The 23,858-nt window shown below is 41.8% G+C and overlaps 1 protein-coding gene across 1 annotated transcript in view; it reads left to right on the top strand.

Moving 5' to 3' along the window:
• The window catches only part of AFF3 (ALF transcription elongation factor 3), a 520,154-nt gene extending 513,685 nt beyond the window's left edge, over positions 1-6,469 (top strand). Inside the window, exons 20-22 of the mRNA XM_064572610.1 lie at positions 2,337-2,386; positions 2,540-2,763; positions 5,169-6,469. Coding sequence (XP_064428680.1) covers positions 2,337-2,386; positions 2,540-2,763; positions 5,169-5,290 — 396 coding nt within the window. The 3' untranslated portion in view covers positions 5,291-6,469. The remainder of the gene's footprint in view (positions 1-2,336; positions 2,387-2,539; positions 2,764-5,168) is intronic.
• Positions 6,470-23,858: the final 17,389 nt, after the last annotated feature.

The following is a 23,858-nucleotide window of genomic DNA, read 5'->3' as shown; positions in this document are numbered from 1 at the left end:
ACAGCTTCTTCCTCTCAGAAGTAACTACTTAGAACTTCCTCGTAGCTCCCTCCAGTAGCTCATTTAATTTTTAATAAGGGTGTTGTTTTAAATGATAAGAAACGGTTCATTGGAACTCAGAGGCACTAGGACAATGGCATTGGGTAAATATAAGGGTAGAATTGGAAGCCAGGTTAACTACGTGTCTCAGGAAACGAAATCATTTTCACTGTGGGAATGGGGGGGGGGGGGAAGCCTTCTCTGCTGTACTTGTGAAGCAGACATGAAGTTATAATGCATTTGGGATTTCTAGGCCTCTTTGCTGTCCATTTGTCTATAGAAACAAGAAATTTATGCCATTTCCACCTCCACCAACCCTTTGTCAGATACACACCATCATTTAGATCCTTTAATCCCCAACCTCCACTTCTTAGAGATCATCTCTGCTGACCAGGCTATGTTGGAGGTTCCATGGGCTGTGTCCAGCATACCACCTGCTTCCTGGTCATGCATGTAGAGTAACCAGGTGCTAAGGCGAGGAGAGAACTGTTTTGACACAAAGACCATTCTGTGTCATAATGACAAGAACGGACACTAAGCCTATTCCTTTACTTTGGGGGCCTAAGGTCAAGAGAGGTCGTTTCCAAAATGTCAGAATCTAAAAGCTAATACTGAAGAGCATTATTAGAGTAAAAAAAAAAATGCTTGAATAAAAAAGGAATCTGAACTCTGTAAGCCACAGAGGTTACAACAGAACTTCTAAGGGATACAAAAAATTCTTAGCGTATGTATGCCATCTATGAATATGTACAGAATGGACAAAGAACACAACTTAAACATCAGTTTCCCCTCCAGGGGTTATTGGTAGTTACCCTTAATTAAAAGCCATTTAAATGCTACTTAAAGTTCAGAGATTATGGGGGAGCCTGGGTGGCTCAGTCAGTTGAGTGTCTGACTCCTGATTTCGGCTCAGGTCATAATCTCAGGGTCGTGGAATTGGGCCCCACATTGGGCTCGGTCCTGGGAGCAGAGCCTGCTTAGGATTCTCTCTTTCCCTCTCCTCTCACTCTTGAAAGAAAAAGAAAGAAAGAGAGAGAGAAATGAAAGAAAGGAAAGAAAGAAAGAAAGAAAGAAAGAAAGAAAGAAAGAAAGAAAGAAAGAAAGAAAGAAAGAAAGAAAGAAAGAAAGAAAAAGCAAGCAAGAAAGAAAGAAAAGGAAGAAAATCTTTAAAAAAAAGTTCAGGGATTATGAAAGCTTCAGGTGGCGATGATAATTTGTCCATAAAGAATGTGTTTTATCGATACAGAGCTGCCCCTGAAAAAAAGACTTGGTCCCCATGTATGTTTTTACAGTCACAGAGCTTCCTGGTAATAGAAGAAGTCTGAAGGCAGTTGCAGAATTGCCACCTGTTGGGCCATTTCTTACCATTTTGGTAACACCTCCACTAAGAACTAAAAATCACTCACCACTTCCTAAAGTCCTTTTTAACCAAAAGAAACACCTTGTCTCTGGGTAACCAGGCTCAGGCTGTTTTTGAAAATTCACATCAGTATCATAAAGACCATTCTTTTCTTTACTAGTCCCCTAGACTTATGTGCAAGAACACATTATCAGGCTTTCAGAAAGGAAATCTGTCTGTACATTTAGCAACTTTCCTTGCCACAGGCAGGACTCCTTTTCAATGCCTGATGCAAATAGCTGACTCATGTAACATAACATCCTAAACCAAAATATTCAGATAAATCAGTTTTTGAATACTCTGTTAAGGACATATATTGTAATCTGTTCTTTTAGAAAAATTCAACAGCAATTTCCTTTAAGAGAAATACTTTTAAGCTTCGTAAGGCAAAACAATATAATTTGGTGTCTCATATATGTTCAGGCATTAAATGTATGTCAGTGGTTTCTGCAGATATGCCCTACATTTAAATATAAGGTGTTCTCAGTGGGTGTGGTGGGCAAGGGGTTGGGGGGGGAACTCCTGCTGTTTTTTCCTTTTAAGGAAAATTAAGCTAGTTGAAAAAATTTAGGCTGGTTTAGGAGTCAACAGACCCTCAGGATTATGATTTAATTCGGTACATAGAATTTGGTGCATGAAAACCCAGGCTGTGGGGTTGAGTTCTCCATTTTAGCCCACCGTGAAATCCAGCAGGCCATGCAACTGCCCCCCACTAGCTTCCAGAAAAGAAACCAGTAGCCTAGTAATTTTAAATTCCCAGATCCAGTTTCTGTGAGTCTTCATTTTATCTGCAGTTTCTGCCATTACTTCTTTCAACGGTCACCTGAGAACATGTTACTGTCAGCTCTTTAAACTTAAACAGATGGTACTCACTGTCAACATTTTTATTTTCCTGCAGAATTCATCTAAAGCTGCCCAAGCCCCATCTCCATGGGGAGCCAGTGGAAAGTAAGTTCATTTCTCCAAAGTAAAGGTGATAAATGAGACGCTGCATGATGCTGGGTCATGTGCTACTTTGCTTACAGTACCCTGGGGGGCTGTTCTACCTCACCTGGTACCAACCTCCCCACTCTTGTGTTTTTCTACGCCCTCCCCTTCCAGGAGCACTGGAACCCCATCCCCCATGTCTCCCAACCCCTCCCCGACCAGCTCCGTGGGATCTCAGGGGAGCCTCTCCAACGCCAACGCCCTGTCCCCTTCAACCATCGTCAGCATCCCACAGCGCATCCACCAGATGGCAGCCAATCACGTCAGCATCACCAACAGCATTCTCCACAGCTATGACTACTGGGAGATGGCAGACAACCTGGCCAAGGAAAACAGAGGTGTGTGCGCTGCCAGGGAGCGTGTGTGTGCTTCCTCCACAGCTCAGGGAGCCAGCCTGACCCTGGACATCATTGAGCAGGTTTTCATCATGTAACAGAGAAGACATAATAGAAGGTGTCACCTATTGTGTGAAACTTCTCCTGACCTCACGCACGGCCTCCTCTGCCTTGACCGACCTTAATCTTGACTGTTGGTGATTAAAGATGGAGGTGGAGGTGGAGATGGAGATAGGAAACGGATACACAGAAATGATGTAGATACCTATATTAGGACACACCCTTGAGACAGTGAGCTCCTTGAAGGTAGGGGTAACCTTCTGTTCAGCTTAGTGTTCCCAAGACCCACACAGTGCTGAGAACACAGCTGGGGAGCTGAAACATTGAATGAATGAATTGGTGGATTGGTTAATGAGGATGAATGTTCCACGCTACTTAAGTGATAGCTACTTACCCCTGAGAAGAGAGTGTTTTCTAGGTAGCAGTAAGTTCTATTCTCTTTAAATAAGGTTTTTGTTTTCACAGATTATAAGACAAGCACATGTCTACTGTGGCTAAATTTGTAAAATGTGGAAGACTACAGAAAAAAACATTTTTTAATTATTAGTAATCTTATCACCAAGAAATAATTACTGTTAACATTCTACTGAAGTTTTTTCTAGTCTTCTCCAAATATGCATGATTCTTACCAAAATAAGATTGCAGTCCATTTGCAGTCTTACATCCTGTCTGTTTCCATTTAACATTGTATCAGGCATTCTCCCATGTCACCAACTTGTTCAAAAACATCTTTTATGATGCTTCTAGAAGACTGTCATAATAGTGCTTATGTAGTCATAAAGTATCATGATTTCTCAAAACCATTCCCTTCTTATTGGACATATGTCACTTCCAATTTTTTCTACTATTAAAAATAATGTTATGATAAATATCTTCATATAAATCATTGTCCATATTCTGATTATTTTCATCAGAGGGAGAATTTGGGGGTCAACAGGTATAGATTCCTTTAAGATATATGTTGTTCTATATCTTAACATATATTGTTAACTTTCTCCCAAAAGATTATACCAATTTACTACTCTTCCTCCAGCAGCAGGTGAAAGTGCAAATCTGACCTCACTTTCAAGCCATGAGATGCAAATTTTGTTCCCATGATAGCATAAGCTTCTGAGGACAAGACCAGGATGTCCACAATGAGATGAAGAGTTAATAGCACAGAGAAGTAGATGGGTCCTGAATACATAAAATTGATAATAAAACCAGAAAGTATATAACATGCATCCCAGAGGTGGCACACCCTGAAAATCTAATGGGAATGCCAAGGGAGGTCAATTCCAGGGACTGAGGCCACCAGGAGAGGCTTGCATGGGACAGGGTTTTGAAAAACAAATGGTAGTTGTGTAACTGAGACAGAGTGGGGTGGGCATCACAGGTGGACAAAATAGAAGGGACAGGACATATAAAAATTTACGTGGCCAGTTTGGGAGACCCTGAGCAGGCCACGCTCCTGATGGCACTGCCAATTGCCTTCTGGATGTCTCCTACCAGAGGGCGCAATGCTACGTGTCCAGTGCAAAGTCAGCGATTTTTCCCGAACCCGCTCCTCCTCCCCTCTTCTGCTCCTGGATTCCTGCCTTGGCTATCCTCCTAGCCACCTGGGAGTCTTCTCTAACCTCTCCTTTGCCTTCTCCAGCAGGACTTCATTGAGCATGTACCTGAGCACCTCCGAAAAACTTCTCCCAGATACTTATTTTCAAGGAGTGGTTGGTTCAGTGATCCAGTTATGACAGCATAACAGCCATACAAATTTATCTCTCAGCCACACACTGTGATCTCTGAGAGAGCAGAGCTTACTCATTATTTCCCTTGGTATACTCCCCTACCTCTACCCTCCTGCACCTACCACAGTGCCTTGGCACCTAATAAGTATTTAATGAAAGGACAAACCTAGAGAATGTCCCGGGACTAGAAGGTGACCTCAGGAGGATTTTTGAGAACCCATCTCTGATCTGCCCCCAGGGGCCTGGAGCCTCCTCCCTTGGACTCACTCCAGGGGTTCAGCACATGCTACAGTTGAGTACAGTATAAGGGGCAACAGAGCCACAATCCACATCCAGGGGAGGAAGCATTCGTGTGCACAGACAATGCAGTCTGAGGAAGAAAATTTTCTTTGCTCTTTGGCTCAGCAAACGTTATTCATTTAAATGAGAAATGGCCAATAAAATCCTTTGGATATAGGAGGAGTTCTCTACCTGTGGGTTCTGTTCCACTGAATGCTAAAGTTGCATGATGGAATAGAGAATGCTTGATTTATATAAAGACGAGGAATGGAATTTTTTTCTTAAGTCACTCAGGTCTCCCAGGGTAGCACACTTAGCATGTGTGTCACTCTCTCTGTCCCCTAGAATTCTTCAACGACCTGGATTTGCTCATGGGGCCTGTCACCCTGCACAGCAGCATGGAGCATCTGGTCCAGTACTCCCAGCAGGGCCTGCACTGGCTGCGGAACAGCACCCACCTGTCATAGGGACCTTGCCCGTGAGCTGGATTGTGCTCTCGTCTCCACGGATGGCTCAATGTTTCTGGACACTGTGCTACTGAAGTCCCCGGCCACAGCATTTCCCAAACTGCGGTGAATATTTCCTCAGCATCGAACAATGGTCTTTTCCCAGGGCGTGTGTGTGTGTGTGTGTGTGTGTGTGTTCACGAAGCTGCCTGTATGTGTGCAAGATACACAGCTCTCTAGAACACACTTTCTTTGTCTAGTTTCATAATCCCAAGCTAGACAAAGTGATCAGAGGTTTCTGATTAGAGAATATACCCTTACACACACACACACACACACACACACACACACACACTTTCTATTTCAAAGCTAAACTATGACTTCTTAGAACATTCAACCAAAATCTCATGGGTTAGTTAACCAGGTGCAATACAGCACACCAAAAGCTTGACTGCCAGTTAAGATGAACCTAGTTCTTATATTATTGATTACTTTCAGTATTAATATACTATTCCCCAATTAATTTTTGATTGTGTGTATTAATGGGTAATTGAATAATGAAAAGAAGTCAGTTATTTTTGTGCTGGACTTTTACTAGATTGCATGTGACCAAGTACCTTGCCTTTTGTCTACTCCTCACCCCTTCCATCCAACTTTGTTATCAACTAAAGGCATTATGAGCAAATGGATCAAATCCCACAGGCCTGCCCTGCCCTGCCCCCAAAAGAATATGAACATGGCACTGAGGTTTGGTAAAAAGTCAGTGTCTTTGCAAGATAACCGACACTAAGAGACAACTGAGCTCAGTCAAGAATTGCAAGTTTCCACTCGTGCCACGACAAGCCCACCCAGCACATGTGTTGTTTCTTCCTGCCACTGTGACACGGTGGCCACAGAGCCCCGGGGCGTTTGTCAGCCAATATTTTTCAAGTCTTTTCTCTCCGCGATAGCTCTCTTACAAATGTTCTAGGCCAAATTAGGACATTCCCTAGAATGTCTCTTCACTAGGAGTCTGTATCTGCTGCTTCTCGGGCTGAGAACTATTCGCTATCATGAGACTGTCTAATCCTCTCACTCTTCGTGCAGAACGGCAGGCCTTTAATGCATTTCGATCTGGGGGCTGTGTTTCAGGCTTTGATTAGCAAGCTGCTTACTGCGCAGGGTAAGTTATTTTTGCAAGGACCGCAAATCTGTTTGCAGTAGCAATGACCAGAACATCATATGCTTCCATTCCGCGTGTCTGGTATGTTTACGTCTTGTCCTTGATTCTTTTTCTTTTCTTTTTTTTTAAATGAAGTTTACATTTTAGTTTTTTGACGTCTTGTTTACAGTTTTTGTCTGAAACTTACTTCTTTTATAGTCTCTTATCGTGCCCTAGATTTAGTCTTCTTGTAAAATATACTTGGATATAAAAAATGCTGGTAAAAAAGAAAAATTCCTACAAAAGAGGATAGACCTTGCCATATCCTTAAAAACAAAAATAATGCCTTTGAAGCCTCTCACTTGACAGAATTGTACCAGGATGGTCTGAGAAAGACAGGTGAATGCCATATGTGGAACGCTCCATTTTCCAAGGTGATGGTGGCACAAAACATTTATAAAAGATAGTGATATATGCTTTCCCTGACGCTCTTACTGGTTTGGTTGTAATGTTCACATTGTTGTCACCTGACCTGTAGGTGGGAAATAAGACTGCTATAATTCTAAGCGCTGATTCAAAAGGATTGAGCAACTTCAGTGATTTGAAATGAATCGAAAGTGAAGGGTTCAAAGGGAAATGAAGCCAGTGAAGGATTTGTGAAATTTGCATTTGGCTTCAGCCCTGAAGCTTCTGGAAATATTACCAGTATTTCCATTTTACATTTATCCAACTGAGGTGCTCCTCAAACCCCTTTCATGAGTTGTTGGCAGAGTTCATGAGCCCATCCTATGTTGGAAATTTGAGTCTAATTTAGGATTTTTATTTTATTTTTATTTTTTTTTTGGAGGACAGAGGCTTAGTTCTACTTCCTCTTGCTGAATTCTGATGAAATGTTGAAACGCTTACGTAAAGGGATGATGAGCCTCAGGGTCTGCATCATGTATCCCCTGCCCATCCTTAAAGTCATAGGTCTTGTGGGAGCCCCACGGTGGCTTACCCACAAAACCCCATGTAAACACACAGGTGGCCCCTGGCTGATTGTGCCCACAGCATTTTATCAGCACTTAGGTGGCCCATGTTTCCCAACAAAACTTGGAACTGGTCATTTTGTGGATGGTCAGAGCGTGCAGGGTCCTCTCCCTGTCTTTGATCTCATTAGTAGACCCTGTGAGGGCAGCAGTTTCTGTTTGCTTTGGCAGAGGTGATTTTGGTAAGGAACCATCTTCTGATTGTTGTTTGTGAAAGTCATTCATAACTTGTTCCTTTTCTTTAGCTTTGTTCAAAGTAAAAATACCTTTCTTGTGTTTTTGGATTATAAAAGTAATACATGCTCATTGTAAAGATTCAAACAAGACAGCGATGTATAAAGTAGAAAGTAGTAAGTCCTATCCCCCGAAGACAACCACTGCTCACAGTTTCATGTAGATTCTTCTAGAGATTCTCCCATTTAAACATATAATGTCTATTATCGTTTTTTCCTATTTGAAGATATATTATTTCCTCAGAAGTTCAACACAAGTTCAACTGACCTTATCCTTCCATGACCTGAGTGGATGCCTTCCTTTATCACAATGTTAGCGTTACCTTTGAAAGAAAGTGACCCAAATATATTCCTGATCAAAATTTGGGATTTGTTACTACTCTCTACACAGATCAGACTTATGTGCAGGATTGTGCCTGGAAAGAGAGGTTTGGTTAAAACAGATATTTCTGGAAACATTCAAATTGCAAATGGAAACTCGGACCTACTATCTAAAGAAGAATGTACTGGAAAAATAATCTGAAGAGTTGACAAATTGTGTACTAGATTGAACACATGGAATGCAATGCAATGAGATTTTCTGCACTAAAACTTACCCTAGTATGTAAAACAATGATGTGTGTATTATATAACAGTGATGTGTACATTTCTGACATCCCATACATAATATACACAGTTTGTATAAATGCATACATTTAAAAATATATATGTACGATACAGCTAACATAAAACTGTAGTATGCCTGAAGGATATTCCTAGTGCCTAACATTGAGTATAAGTCACTGCGTGTTCGCATCACCTTGGAAGTGCAGTAATTGTTACAAAATTAATCAGTGCAGCCAACATTATTTATGAATCACATCTTTGAAACTGTGCAGTAGTATATACATATATATTTTTAAATAACATTTTTCACAGTTTTCCAGAGTTACTGTTGAAATCCCTATCACCAAAAAAAAAAAGCAAGATTTTTTTAATGATGTAGAAACTCTTCAGACCCAGTAATCTGTGTGTGATTTCCTGTTTGTAGATACCCAAGAGACTTTAGCAGTCACCAGCCTTAAAGCATGTACAGGATATTATTGTGACTTAATTTATCTGCAGTTTTTAATCCATGTGAAATTGGAATTTATAAACTGACTTGGATTAAATATGTCTGCCTTTCTAAGGTTGCAAATGTTACATTAAATGATTTATGTTGTAAACGAGAGAAACCGAGTTGTATGTAAAAAAAAAAAAAATGTCCACCAATTTCTGTGAATATTTTTACAAGGAAACTTCGGAATCAAAATACGTTCAAATAATTATTTGGGTCCCCGGTTCAAAATCTCTTCAGAAACAACCCTGTTGTTTCATGAATTTCTTAAATGTAGCTCCCACGAATTATCATTACTAGGTCTGATATTTTCCAAGGGCAAGACAGAAGTATGTTTTTCTTCATTACTACTTGTACAGAAGGACACAGCCCAGTGTCCCAGAAAACGCTGAAGAGGAAGCTTGAGGAGTTCACTGATGCCGGTCCCACAGGTAGTCCTGGGATACTGGGGCACTGTTTTACTCAACATTCCTTAATAACACAAGTTAATTCCCTAAGTAATATGTGCCAGGTTTTTTCAACTCAAACCAAAACATGGTGGAATAATAATGCTCACAAATATTTGGTTGAACCAAATAAGAGAACTTTGAACTAATGAAGATGGAAATATTAGAACAGCAGCTTGCCATTATCTGTCCCCCTGTGTGGGAGGGTTTTTTGTTTATCTTATTCTTACTCTTCTCTCACAACTTTTGCAGTCCATTCCTTCCCAAAGAAGCAGAAACAGCAACAAAAACAGAACGATGACTCTACCTTATCCAGCCCATACCCTTAGGTTCAAGCTGCCTTGTCATGCAGCAGGACCCTAGCTCGGCACCACCATGGAGACCACCTCATCCCAGAGGTGGCCAGGACAGGGCACTGGCCTTGCTCGCTCCAGGGACCTTGATGCTCTTTTCAGAAGTGGTTTGGGCTAAGAAACACTCAACAGTCTACAGTTTGCCTGCTGTTAAAGTCTGTTGTAATCAGAATCATATTTTTAAGAAGTAACACATTTGCAATGAAACATGGATCAACTGGAGTCTTGAAAGACTTTTTTAATGAAAGAAAGAAAACTTAACAACATAAACTGCATTTCCAGCAATTTTCCAAGCACAGTTTTCGATATCCCAGCTTCCCAGCAAACAGAACAAGAAATGTTCAGACTTGAGATTTGTGTTCTCTTTGTCCAAACTGAATTACTCTGTATATGTCATCAGAGGGGTCAGCTTGTTTGTGTGGCATGAGGAAAATTACAAAACTCTGTTCTCAAACTAATTACATCTGGCCACAGTTTTGGTTTTTATGATTTAATTGGCATTCTGAGGCACCAGGGGGTAATTTGGGGCAGGCTCCAAGGGCACTTAGATTCACAGCTCTTACAGTAATGGGAATCAGGGGATTAAATCCCTACATGTTACTTTGAACATCCACTTCTTCGAGCCAATTTTAAACACACTGATCTGAGGGATGAATTCAAAGTACTAATTGCAAGTCGACACGAGGATCAGCATTTGTCTTTAAGCATCAGGAAGTAATGATGGGGCCTGAAAGCCTGAATCAAGGACTTGTTTTCCACTCATTTCTGACATAGAAGTTCATCAGAAAATATTTATATCCAAAGATGATGTAAAATAGTACCATTGTTTAGGATTTTCAAACAGTGCTGTTTGCTGATAAAAATAATCACAATATTCAGCTCCCTGTTCTTCAGCACTTCTTTTCAGTTTTCCATAAGACAAAACTGACTTTTTCCCCAGCGTTTATCATCTCTTGATTCCTAGATGTCCACATGAGCAAAGAGAACATACTTAACGCTGAGAAATATGCACTACTTGACTGAACAGCATTCTACCCACAGTAGCCAAAGGTATATGACTTCTTAAAGAACACTCTTTGAGTCTTCTCTGTTACCTTCATCCTCCAAAGTGAGAGATCACAAAGCCTCAAGTATGGCCATGTAGGTGAGATGTCAGAAATTCTAAGTATATAACATCTAATCTTTAGTGATAGATGCCTTCAGAGCATCACCAGCTGTCTCTGGGGCCTATCTGTGTAGTGAAATAACGATATTAAATCTTTCCTTTGAGTAATCCGCAATCTGAGTATTAATCCCCTGCAGTTCCCAGGGCTGCCAACTCAACCCAAAATGTCCTTCTCTGTGAACTGGGTTGATTTTGTTGTTCCTTTGGGGGCTTCGCCCTTCTAAGTTCTATAAGTCAGGTTTAGTATCTTGACTTTTTAGAAGAAGAGTTATTAGAGACAGTGGGAGCTTTAAGGAAACAAGGATTCAATATGAGAACTCATGGATGTTGGGATGAGAAGTCAGAAAAGTAACTGGGGTACCTACCCAAACATTCCCCTCCATTGCCTGCTGCACCTGATCCTTGAATAAAGCTCCTCTGCATACTGCAATTTCCTCTATGTGAAATGTAACTCAGAATACCCATAACCTCAGACAGAGTGTGAGGATCAACAGATTCGGGCAAGCGTTTTGAGATTCCCAGTTGTCACATTCAGCAGGTTGTCACAATGCATGATTGTCAGAACAGAGGCAACAGAAATATATCTACAGGCACCAAGACACAAAGGTGTGTGATGCGTGGCATGGTACTCTGTCCCCCCTGAAGAGGTTCTAGAGGACCAAGAGGATGGCAGTGGGGTAGCCACAGCTCCCTCCGTAAGATTCTTCAGCCTTTATTGTTACCATTTTGAGTCCTCCTGCCTGTAGACAGAGTAAGACCAATGAGGGGGTGGAGGTAGGGGGGGGTCTGTCCTTGCCAAGAGGAGCAAGGCTGCCAAGTACCCCATCCAGTTGGCAGTACAGCCCCACCCCCCTCTTTCTCATCCAGTCCTGACCTTAAGAAATCAGGGGGTGTCAGATGGAAATTGGAAGAAGGAACATTGGGTCCAAGTTTCCAGTGTGCCATCTTCCATGAGAAAATAACTTGCCTATTGAACACCATACTTCAAAAATCTTCATAGACCCAGAGAACACAGCACAGTCTTGTTTTGCATGCTCTCATGGCTTTTCTTTGAGGCTGAGTTCCAAGATGGGGATCTTGTGCCTTTGATGGTTTGTTTGTATGTTTGTTTGGGGCCAGGAGGTGTAGGACAGCTAATCCAGGACGTTTGTCCCTGAGAAAGGAGATCTGTCGCAAGGGACTTGGGTATGTCATGAGCTTCAGGAAAGAGGAGACCTCTCTTGAGAGAATAGATAGATTTTTTCTCTAGTGGGTTAGGTTGCCTCAGCATGATCACTTAATTGCAGGCTACACCTTAGTCAGTGTACCAGGAGAGAGAAAAATCAACATAAGAACTTAGTGATTTTTGTGATGCCCACCTAGACATTTGTACATTCTAGCCCCAAACATTGAAACAAAAACTGGAAATCTGACCAATAATCTGAATGTTTCATACCACCGAGATCAAGGCCCTAACTGTTGGATTGAAGTTTTGAGCTTTTATCTAAAATTTATAGTATTTAGACATGGCCCTTCCTTGTGTCCCTAAATCAGTGCTTTGATGTCATCAAAATAATCATGAGATACTCATTCTAAAGGGCCCTTTCTTTTCATACTCACTGGAAAATCCCTAGCCTTTCTCCAGTACAAAGGAGCAGGGGCTTAAGGTCTTGCAAGATCCATCCTCATTTAGGCCCAAATTGACACTAACACCCTTTCCACAAGAGCATAACACCTTATCCTGTGTGAATTCTGAGTTTTTAGGTAAAAAAAATTCTAGAATGGCAACAGGTTTATTAGCATGAGGAGGTGTCGATACACTAGCTAGACTCTTGGATGTCACATTTTCGCAGGCAGGATGTTATAGAACAGACGCTTCTACCACAGCATAATAAACAGTTGCTTACTCTACAGTCCCATGGGATCAAGTTGAAAGTCACTCCCATGCAAGTTTGCCTCAGTTGGAGCAGGGATTTAAAATTCCACCATTTTATACTGTATCATTTTGGATGTTTATTTATGGAGCCGCAACTCTAATTCAATATTCCTGCATAGCGTGTCACAGCAAACAACTTTTCAAATTCTGCATCTCGGTCTCAGGAAAGCCGTCAGCAACTTGGGAACCTGCTTACGTCCCGCGAGACTTTTCCACTGATCCAGTTTTAGCAGCCACAAAACCAGATTACAGAGCCTTCACCTCCTCTTCTAGGAATTGGTCTTACAATTGTTTCCAGGATTGAAGAGGATTTTAAGTAGAACAATTCTGTACAGTAATTTATGCTGTAAAAATGTACCCATTGTAGCATTGATTAAAGTGCTGTATTTATAAGGTTGATTACTATTTTCATTTGTGTCTAGTCATTCAATATTAAAATAGCTTAAGTTCATTTTTGTTATGTGACATTTATTTGGGACTTCTTGTTAGGGCATTTGGATATGGTTATGGAGAAAGTCCAGAATCTGTGTTGATAGCCATTATTTTAACCCAAGTAGTTGTAATGGTCTATTAAGCATCAACATTACCAACCCAACTGATTACCAACTGATGAAACCATGTGCTTTTGTCTGTGTCTTTAAGTGTGTGATAAAATCGTAACCCAAGCAATGAATAAAGACTAGTGGCTTTAGAAAGGTTCACTTCCTCCAGCTTTTCTTCTCAAAATTCATTAGCACTTTTCCCAGGGAAATTCCAATGCATCCTCACAAGTGCCCCCAGATCTCTTACTCCTATAGAGAGGTCTCTTCTCCCAGGCTGCTTCTAAGGTGTCTGCATGCATGAAGCCTAAAGTCCTTCACTTTGATGGTTGCTGATGTCTGCATAAGGAAAGGCACATACTAAATCCTCTTTCTATCTTTCTCTCTCTCATATAAGGAAAAAGTTTCTCCCACATAGCAGTATTTATCATACTGCAAATAAACAAAACTCCTATTTCAAATCATGAACAATTCAACATTGAATTATTTTGGCAAGGTGTTAGGAAGGCATAGAGTGTACATCTAATATTAAGGAGTTACTTAGGAAGATCTCATATTTTGTCTGAGTTTAAATTTACATGTACAAAAACGATGGAATCATTGACCATGATTTTACTGTTTGAAGATTTTGCTGTGTCTGTCTAGAAGTCACATAAAATGCAGGCAGAACAGTTTCTGGAATGGAGGAACATCTTACTATACTGTAACAGAATGAGCCTTAAGGATTTTTAAGAATAAGCACTTTTATATTTGAAGGTAAATATTAATGCATCAGTGAAGTTACTTTTTTGAGGTCTTAATAAACCTTGAAATCAACATCACTCTGTCTCAAAAACATCCTCCTGTCTTTTTTAAAACTTCCGAGTAAAATGTCCTTTCCCATATGTTACAGTATTTTGTGTTAAATGCAGTCAGCTGGTCACAAACTTACCTTTTCCTCTACAAAAGTATGACCCTACCAGATGAGCACATTTTACAGAAAGGAACACCAATCTGAGAATGCTCTTGGCAGGAAATGTTAAGTGGCACCTTAGAGTGAAAAACAGAACGACCTATAAGAGAACCTGGAATATTCTTGCTAAGGGAGGTTTTGATTTTGTTTCTCTGGTTTTTTACATGCCAAGCTTTGTTTACTATAAAGCAATGCCTCAGCTATATATCAAACAGAACAGACAACAAAAATGTTCCATGCTGAGACTGACTCCTGCCATTTGTAGTTCACTACATTTCTTTTTCCGTTTTCTTTTTTAAAATTTTATCTTCAATCAAACAAGTAATATGAGAATACAGTCTTGTTTAAAAAAAAAAAAGTATATGGGGGCGTCTGGGTGGCTCAGTCAGTTAAGTGTCTGCCTTCGGCTCAGGTCGTGATCCCTGGGTCCTGGGACAAAGTCCCGCACTGAGCCCTGCATCGGGCTCCCTGCTCAACGGGGAGTCTGCTTGTCCTTCTCCCTCTGCTCCTCCCCACCCCGTCGTGTGCATGTGTGCGTGCTCTCTCTCTAATAAATAAAATCTTTAAAAAAATTAATTAAAATTAAATTAAAAAGCATGTGATAAAAATAGACAAGCATTGCTCAACAGCAATTCATCCTTTTAAAATGTCGGATTTGTTGGTTTTTAGTATGTTCACGAGGCTGTGCAAACATCACCATTATCTAGTCACAAGAACATTTTCATCACACCAGAAAGAAACCCCATACTTAGCAGTCCCTCCCTATACCCTCTTCCCCCATCCCCTGGCCGTCTCTATGGATTTGCCTAGCCTGGACATTTCATATAAATGAAATCATAAAACAGGTGGCCTTTTTTGGGCTTCTTTCAGTTAGCATAATGTTTTCAAGTTTCGTCCCTATTGTAGCACGCGTCAGCACTTCATTCTTTTTTTGGCTGAACAAGATTCCATTGTATGGACATACCACATCTTATCTATTCATCAGTCAATAGGCATTGGGTTGTTCTCACTTTTTGGCTAATATGAATAATGATGCTATGAATATTCATAGCACAAGTTTTATGTGAGTATATGTTTCCAGTTCTCTTGGGTATATACCTTGTTGAGGAATTGCTGGGTCATAGGGTAACTCTCCATATTTCATTATTTTGAGGGGAGACTGGGGAATGACTGCTGATGGGTGCAGGATTTCTTTTTTGAGTAATGAAAATGTTCCGGAATTAGCTAGTGGTTATGGTTGCACAACACTGTGAATATACTGAAATCCACTGAATTACACACTTTAAAAGGATGAATTTTATGGTATGTGAATTACATCTCAATTTCAAAAGTAGTCAGTTCTTATTTAGACTTAACATGAAGGCTTCCCAGTTGTTTGTTGCTTCTTGTATCCTACTTCTTTCAGATCAGATCTGAGTTGTAAAATTTTTGAATCTTTGCATGTCTGAAAGTATCTCACTTTGTGCCCTCACCTATTATGGAATGCTAATTTAAAAGGATTTTCCTTGGAAGTTTGAAGATACTGTTCTAGTTTCTTCTTGCATCTCACGTTATCTTTGTAGTAACAGAGACCTCCTCTCCCCATCCTGCTACTCCCAGAAAGTGTTTAGGGTTTTCCCTTATAACCTTGATGTCTGAAATGTCACCATGACATTACTCAGCAGGAGTCTCTCATTTTGTTTGTCCTTGATTCCACTCATCCACCCAAGAATCCCACACCTGTCCTCTGGGTCCCACACCGGTCCTCACTCTGGGGCACTGGCTTCCATTACTGCTGAGTATACTCTGTCCTCATCTTCTGAAGATCTATTCGATACATGTTGGGAACTTCTGGGTTCATCTTCTGATTCTCTTGACCATTTTTTATATTTTCTGTCCTCGTCCATTTTGCTCTTCTAAGAGAATTCCTTGGCTCAGCCTTTCAACTTATTCTCTTGTCAGCTTCAGTGCTTCTGACCACTTACTGAGAATTTTACTTCAATCGTCAAATTTTTCATTTCCAACATCTTAAAGCATTCCTTTTTATGGGTGCAATATCATTTTATCTCCCTCTGAGGATTCTAATTATATATGTGCCATTTTCTTGTTCTGTTTGCTCGATTAACTGCTTCTTTAGGTGTAAACTTTTCCATTTGTTGGGGTTGGTACCTCTCTTTTATGGCTTTTTCCAAATGTTTAGGGGTTATTGGCTGTGTGCTACACTTCACATTTGAGCTCTCAGCCTTTCTGCCAATGTTCTTTCTATTTGCTGCATCTAGACTCCTGGATGTAGAGGGCACCCCGTCCGTCCTGGAGGTAGCCAGGGCCCCATCTGGCCTCTCCATCACAACCATCTGAACCCACTGGTCCATACTGGGGAGCTAACACCCCTGGTGCCTGCTTCTTAGCCTGAAAGTGGAGAGGTGGCTGCTCCTATATTGGGATATAATCCCAAGTGATTAACCACCCCCTCCAGGGTACCTCCCAATATTCTTGACCTCCAAGCCCATCAAATCCTGGATCAGCCCTCTATATTTTTAGTTCTGCACAACCTCAGGACTGTGATTTTCTTCTTTATGATGGTCCTATGCTTTTTCCATCCTTCAGAGATGCCTCAACGTTCCTGGACTTTTTAAGACACCCCTTCTTGTTTTTTAGTGCTCTTGTGGATTTGTTGTTGCTGTTGTTGTTGTATCAAAGAGATATAACTTTAACAAAGTCAAGTCCTAATGTTTGCCAGGGGCGGGAGAATTGCCCTCTAGCAATCAGGCTTGATGCATCCCATCTAACTTGCTTTTCGAGATGGCCTTGGACTTCTGGACTCCACGTTGCTGGGAGCCTCACCCCTGATTATCCTGGCCTTTGTGGTGCAGTCGCTGTTTAGCCCTTCGAAAACCACTTGGCCGCTCATTCCTGCTCCCGCTGCTGCCCATGCCGTCAGTCAGTCTGTCCAGCGGGGCCCCTGAGAGGTCTTTCCCTGCGGGCTGTTGTTGGCCTCTGTGCTTCTGCCACACCCGTGGGTCCAATGTGAAGTGGATTTTTGGCATCCACCCCTGACATAACCTTAAAAATGCCCCCTGGAGGCAGAAATTTCTTCTCCATCACAGACCATGTTGAGACCATTTCTACCTCAAAAGCGCCACCCACAGAAGCCAGGTCAGATGGTTCCAACCCCACTGCTGGTCAACACAGCACATCCTACCCTGGGTACAGACCAGGGACCGGTCCCAAGAACAGTGGCAGAAATCAGTTATTAGTGCTGGGACAGAAAAGCTGGACCAACAACAAGGGGACTTGACTGTGAGTTGCCTGAACACTGAGATGTGACTCCTGACTCGGGATAGCTCAGAATCCAGAGCCTGGGGTGGGTGGCTGGCAGGTGGAGGTTCTGTGGCCTCAGTCATGGAGTGGGGAAGGCTGAGGGGTAAAGAGAAAATAAAGAGGTTCAGTCTTTTTCACCAGACCGATTCTAACTGAGCTTGCTGACCCAGAGAACAGTTCTATGTTCAGCCAGTTAGCCGAGGACATTTCTAATGTGGGACTTGGGAGACATCTCAGTTGATGTCATCTCAGAGCAAGTAAGTAAGCAAGGTATGTAAGGCATGACCCATGAAGAGTGTCCAGGGTGATGAGTGTATTGGTGGACACATGATCCTTGCCACAGGACCACAGAACCAGCCCCTTGGGGAAGTAGAGGTAGATGACAGCCAGGTAATGGGATCCATGGAACACTGGGAAGAATGTTCTACCTCCCTCAGTGACTGAAAATTCCCAGAAGACCGCCTCCCAGCTCCTCTTTGTCAAAAGCCTGTATTCCCCTAAGGTGTCACACAGGAAGTCCCTCACGCATCCCTGACATCATCACACTGTTTCCACTGATTAGCAGGAGCAGACCGTGGGGAGGCAGAGGTGCCGGGTGGAGGTGGCCAAGAAGGCTGAAGCGGAGAGAGGGAGACAGGCCGAGCAGGGGAAGATGGCCCGTGGTCACATCCAACAATGGCCACAGCACTTGTCCCAACAGGTTCTTAACCTGAGGTTGTCTGCCTTTGAAATGGGCCCTTGATCCCAGAGACGGGTGACTACGTGAACATTCCTGACCTGTCCCCCCTCCACGCGCTAGATTCCAGTGCTGGAATCAAAGTGGAAACTCCCCAGTGGGTGAGCGTCGCTGCTTTCCTGGGAGAGCTCAACATGTTTATCTTGAGCTTGAGGTTGTAATTATGATTTAGTGGAATGCCACTTCGGAATGTCTTTTTCTTCATTTCATGTAAATTAAGTTGCTGGTGCATGTGGGAATGCATGTGTCTCTATTCCTACGGGGAGTCAGAGAATCCATTAGTTATTGTCTGGGAAATGCTCTGCGGATAAAAAGCCCTCCAGAAACGTGAGGTATTATTATTAGGTGCCTTCAATTTGTAAATCATCTTGAATGGGTTGTTTTGTTTTATTCTGTCTTGTTTGGGTATGAAAATGATAGTGTTAAACCCCAAGTTCAGCAATGGCCAATATACACGCCAAAGAACATGGGCAAAGTATAAATACAAGGTTTTCAATGGTTTTATTTATTCACTCCAAGGATTTGCGAGGCACTAAGAATTCCCAGACTTTGAGAAGTCCCATGAACTGTCCTGACCTCCAAAACCAATGTGCAGGGCTATGGGGAGCTGTGCAGATGGTCTGCAAAGGGTGCAGAGAGGCTGGCTTTCATCGTTGCATGAATGAGTGAATAAATTTGTTGATAATTCCTACCCTCCAGATTCTCAATATCTAGAAAAATGGTGCATGTTTCTTGCCATGATGAACTGTTCTAGGTTTCTTGATTCACAGACCCAGCACAAAGAAACAAGACTTTGGAACAGGCTGTATTTGCTCCAAACACTGAAAGGAGGAAATTGACATAAAACAAACAAAGACACAGATCATTGGGCATTGGTATATTCATAGCCAAAGGAAACCCTGATCCGATCCGATCTGTGTATGTTAGGTCAAAAGCCATCTTCTTATGTGGACCTTGCAAATTAAGTGGCCCGCCCTGGGGAGCTGTCCTGTGCACTGTAGGATGTTTAATGGTATCCTTGACCTCTACCCACTAGATGTCAGTAGAGCTCCTCTCTGGGTTGTGACCGTGAAAACTGTCTCCAGACATTACCAAGTGTGTCCTCAGGGACCCAATCTCCCCACGCTGAGAGCCACTGCATTTGAAGAAAATCCAACCACTTTGATACGTGAGACCCTCAGTGATCTGGCCTTTACCTCTCTTATCTGAGCCCACTCACTTCTCATACTTCTCTCCCTCTCACCTTATGGATGAGGGGCCCACCTTTGGACTCCCAAGGCACCTTGCTCTGAGCCTCACCTGCCCCTTCCTGCACTACCTGGTAATCACCTGTGTGCAGACATTGATAGCACCAGCTTGTGAGCTAGACCGTGAGGCCAGGGTGGGACTCTATCTTTTATCTCTGTATTATCTTGCAAGGTCCAGATAAGATGGCTTTTGACCTAACATACACGGATCGGATCAGGGTTTCCTTTGGCTATGAATATACCAATGCCCAATGATCTGCAGTACCTAGCACAGTGTCTGGCACATAGTAGATGCTGAGTAAATGGGTGTGGGAGGAAAGAGAAGGGGAGAGAGGAGAAGGCAAGCAGGGGACGGGGAGAGGGAAGGGGGGAAAGGCTGTTAGGGATTTTCCTAATGTTACAGGAGTAGTAAATGTTGCTCTTTATATTCGGTTTCTACTTCTAGAAGTCCATTAGCCCAGCCATAAAAATAAATGCTGGTCCCTCATAAAACAATATATGTCAACAAACTGAGGCCTTTAGGATCAGTTGCTGGGCTTTTTTTTTTTAATCCCAGGCAAAGTACTTTACCCTTTCTCTGATTATTACTGCTTATTCCAGATGGTCCTTATTCAAACACTGGCCTTTCTCAGGTGTCCTTCCTTGTCCTGCTGTGCTCAGAGGTGTGGCCCCCTCTGAATCAGGGGGGCAGGACCCACTAGTGCCCAGCCACTCCACCAAGGCTCTTCAGACCTGCTTCCCAAGGTGAGCATGCCCCACCCCCAGATTTGCCCTTTGCTTGCAGACTCTTCTGTTTATTCAGTCATTTCTGAGCTGCACTGGCCATCTGCTGGCTCCATCAATTAAGTGATCGAATTCTCTTTGAATGCTGCAAAGGAGTTCCTCCTCCTCTCTCATGCTCTCACCAGATCCTGAAGTAGAAACTGCTGAGGAGGCTCCTAGATGTGGCTGAACTGATGCATTTCTGAGCAGAAAATAGGCACTTAATCCCCTGGCTCCCCCGAAGCTGGGGTCATTTTCCTCTTGGAAGTGAAGTAGCACAAAGCAATATGAAAATAAATTTAGGCCCTGTACCCGGGATGGGAAAGTCATCATGAATAAGCCAAAAGAAAGAGAGAAAGAATTGGAGGAAGAACATACAGAAAATCAGCAGAGGACCTAAAATGAATGAAATGTTTCCGTTTCTGCCAGCATTATATTTTTTCAAGGTAGTTGCCAGTTGTTTCCATTTTGTTTTCAACCTATCACCTGCCACAACCCAGTGTTCAAGTACTCCAGGCTACTCTGTGTTCACTGTCTCCAGGGAAGGATGTGTCGGGCCAAAAGGGGAACTGGGCACCAAGCACTTGAGCTGAGCGTAGCCTGGGTTGAAATGTGCTAAGGAAAACATGCCCTGCAGATTCTGAAGACAGTATAAAAAAAAGGACTTAATTATGCCATTAACAATTTTGTATTGATTGTTATGTTGAAATGATAATATTTGTGATATATTGGGTTAAAATATTATTTAAAATAATTTCATCCGTTCCTTTTACTTTTTTAATGTGGCCCCTAGGAAAATTTAAATGCTATATGCGGCTTGCATTATATTCCACTGGGCAGTGCTATCCGAGAGCAAAGGATAAAGGTGAGGCCTTCTAGCTTTACCCCAAATAGCAGTGTCCGCCATCCGGACGTCTCCAGGATTCTTCTCGCAAGCTCAGAACCAGCATTCTTGACATATGAGTGATCGTACAAAGTCTTTTACTACTTCTTTATTATTTATGTGATACATTTAAGGTTTTATTTCATGCATCTGGGAGCAGCATAAATGGATAAAATGTTAGATGATGGGAGTCTGAACATATTTAGCTATTTTACATTAATTCTTAATGGAAATAATTCTCTCTCTCTCCATTCTTGCGTCTGAAAGTTGCATTTTCTTCTAATATAATGCGTATATTGTGGATCCTCTATACACAGGGGGAGGGAAGGAACAGAGATGGGTAGGATCATTTTTGTTAAAATTTGGGGCCTGATTGGGAAAATGGTGAAACAATGGAAAGAACAAACTTGTGGTGATTCGGTTCTGTGTCCAGAATATTTTATCTTTTCAAAAAAATGTCATTGGCAACCTAAATGAGGACTGTGAGAGACTGTTTAAAAGCTGTGAATGCCCGAAACTTATAAGCCCAGGTGTTCCCTGCCTGAGCTTAATGCTGTTCCCAACAAAGGACTAAGCCAGTTAATAAGTTACCAAAGCTGCCATTTTGGGGATGGAAACTGGTTGAAGAGGAAGTCTTATTGGAGTGTATACATAGGCAGATTGTTCTGTCTTAGAGGTGCTAATTCTTGAAATTGTTAAGAAGACCCTTTCTTTTCCAATATGAAGTTTTAAACATCAGCTTGTCCATCCACGCCACTGGCTGAGGTATTTGGGGAGGGGAAGAGGGTAGTATAGAAAGTGGGCGAGTAGAGAAAGACAAAGGCCCCTGCTCTTAGGGTGGAAAACTCTTGGAGCCTGTTATTTGAACTCTGAACTCTGAAATCAATCATTGATGGCAGGGTTCAGTCACTGACAGCACAAGTTCACTGAATCACTTCAAGAGTGGAAGGATTTCAAAAGCCCTGGTCTCAGGAGAAGATTAAACTTTCATACTGGGGCAGTGGTTCACTTTAAAACACAAAACAAAACATTTTTTTAATCCTAAGAATTAACTAATACCCCAAATGCTGTCTTGAATCATGAGATCCATCAGTTCTTGACATCGTCTATGGAAACTGGTTGAAGAGGAAGTCTTATTGGAGTGTATACATAGGCAGATTGTTCTGTCTTAGAGGTTCTCTAATTCTCTTCAGATGAAGTTAGAATAGAGTTTTCCAGGATGAACAAGATGCAACAGACTCATCTCTGCTCACTCCTCTAGCCAAGGGCAACTATAAATCCTGGAAACAAAGCAAGAGGCAAACTAAGGAGAGGTCTGAGAGGCGGAAAGAGGGAGGAGAACTCGTTAGGGACCCAGGACTGGAGAACCAACGTAGCAGCAGGTTGTCTTCCAACTGACCAACCACCCAGCAGAAGAAGGCAACCCAGGCCTGCCCTCTCCTGACCCCCAACCTAGCAACAGAAGGTGACATATATTTCACTGAGGTGAAATGCATAGCAAATAAGAAAACAAGTTCAACATCATTAGCCATCAAGGATTTGCAAATTAAATACCACAATGATAAAACCGCTACACACCCATCAGAATGGCTAACACAGCACCCAACACAGGAGCACCTAAATAATGACAGAGGTGGACAAGAATGTGGAGAAACAGGATCACTCATGCGTTGTTGGTGGGAATGTCAAACGGAATGGCCACTCTGGAAAACAGTTTGGCAATTCTTATAAAACTAAACATGCAACTACCATATGGCCCAACACAACAATTGTGCTCTTGAGCATTTATTCCAGATAAATGAAAAAAAAAAGTTTATACAAAAACCTGTACATAAATGCTCATATCAGCTTTATTCATCATAGGCAAAACCTGGAAACAGCCTAGATATCTTTCAATGGATAAATGGGTGAAAATGGAATACTATTTAGCAACAAAAATAAATGGAACTAGTGATACACACTAGTGTATTGAATGAATCTCCAGAGAATTATACTGAGCAAAAAAAAAAAAAAAAACTCAAAAAGTTGTACGATTATATTTACATAACATTTAAGTAACATTTTGAAATGACACACTTCTAGAAATGGATAATAGATGCTGGGAGTTAGGAGCTCAGGGGAAAGGAATGGGAAGAAGGTGGATGTGGTTATCAAGGGGCAACAGGGGGGTCATTGCAATGATGGAACTGTTCTATATCTTGACTCTGGTGGCAAATGAATGAACCTACACATAGTATAGAATTGTACAGAACTACATACGCATACCCACACAAATTGCACAAGTTAAGCTGATGATGTCTGAACAAGATTGGCGAATTGCAGCAATGTCAAATCCTTGTGCAACTGTGCTACGTTTTGCAAGATGTTACCATTGGGAGAAACTGGGGAAAGGATACACAGGATCTCTCTGAATTATTTCTTACAAGTGCGTGTGAATATACACTTTTCTCAGGAAAGAGTTAATACAAAATAATGGGATGCATCTTACTCAATCAGGACACCTTAAAGTACAGGAAATGGGTGAGAACCTTTTGGAAACTGTAACACGAGGCTTTCATAAAAAATAAAAACAAAAACCCGGACCTTGATTCAGTCTTGCAAAAAGCAAAGGAATAGAATGCAAAGAGGTTTCATCAACAGACTAATCACATTTAAACAATATTCTGGTTTAGCTCCTGGTGTTCTGATTTCTAATGCCTTTTCCACCTTTCTTTCTTGGTGATTCAAAAGGCAGCAATTGCAGATCTGATACATAAAAAGTTGGTTTGCAAATACCCCATTCCATGAACTTCA

The sequence above is a fragment of the Mirounga angustirostris genome, unplaced genomic scaffold (genome assembly GCF_029215605.1).
Source record: "Mirounga angustirostris isolate CCGP_5_RB_7025 unplaced genomic scaffold, mMirAng1.0.hap1 SCAF_10, whole genome shotgun sequence".
NCBI lineage: Eukaryota > Metazoa > Chordata > Mammalia > Carnivora > Phocidae > Mirounga > Mirounga angustirostris.
Note: the sequence above shows the minus strand (reverse complement) of the source record. Positions and strands in the feature narration are given on the sequence as shown.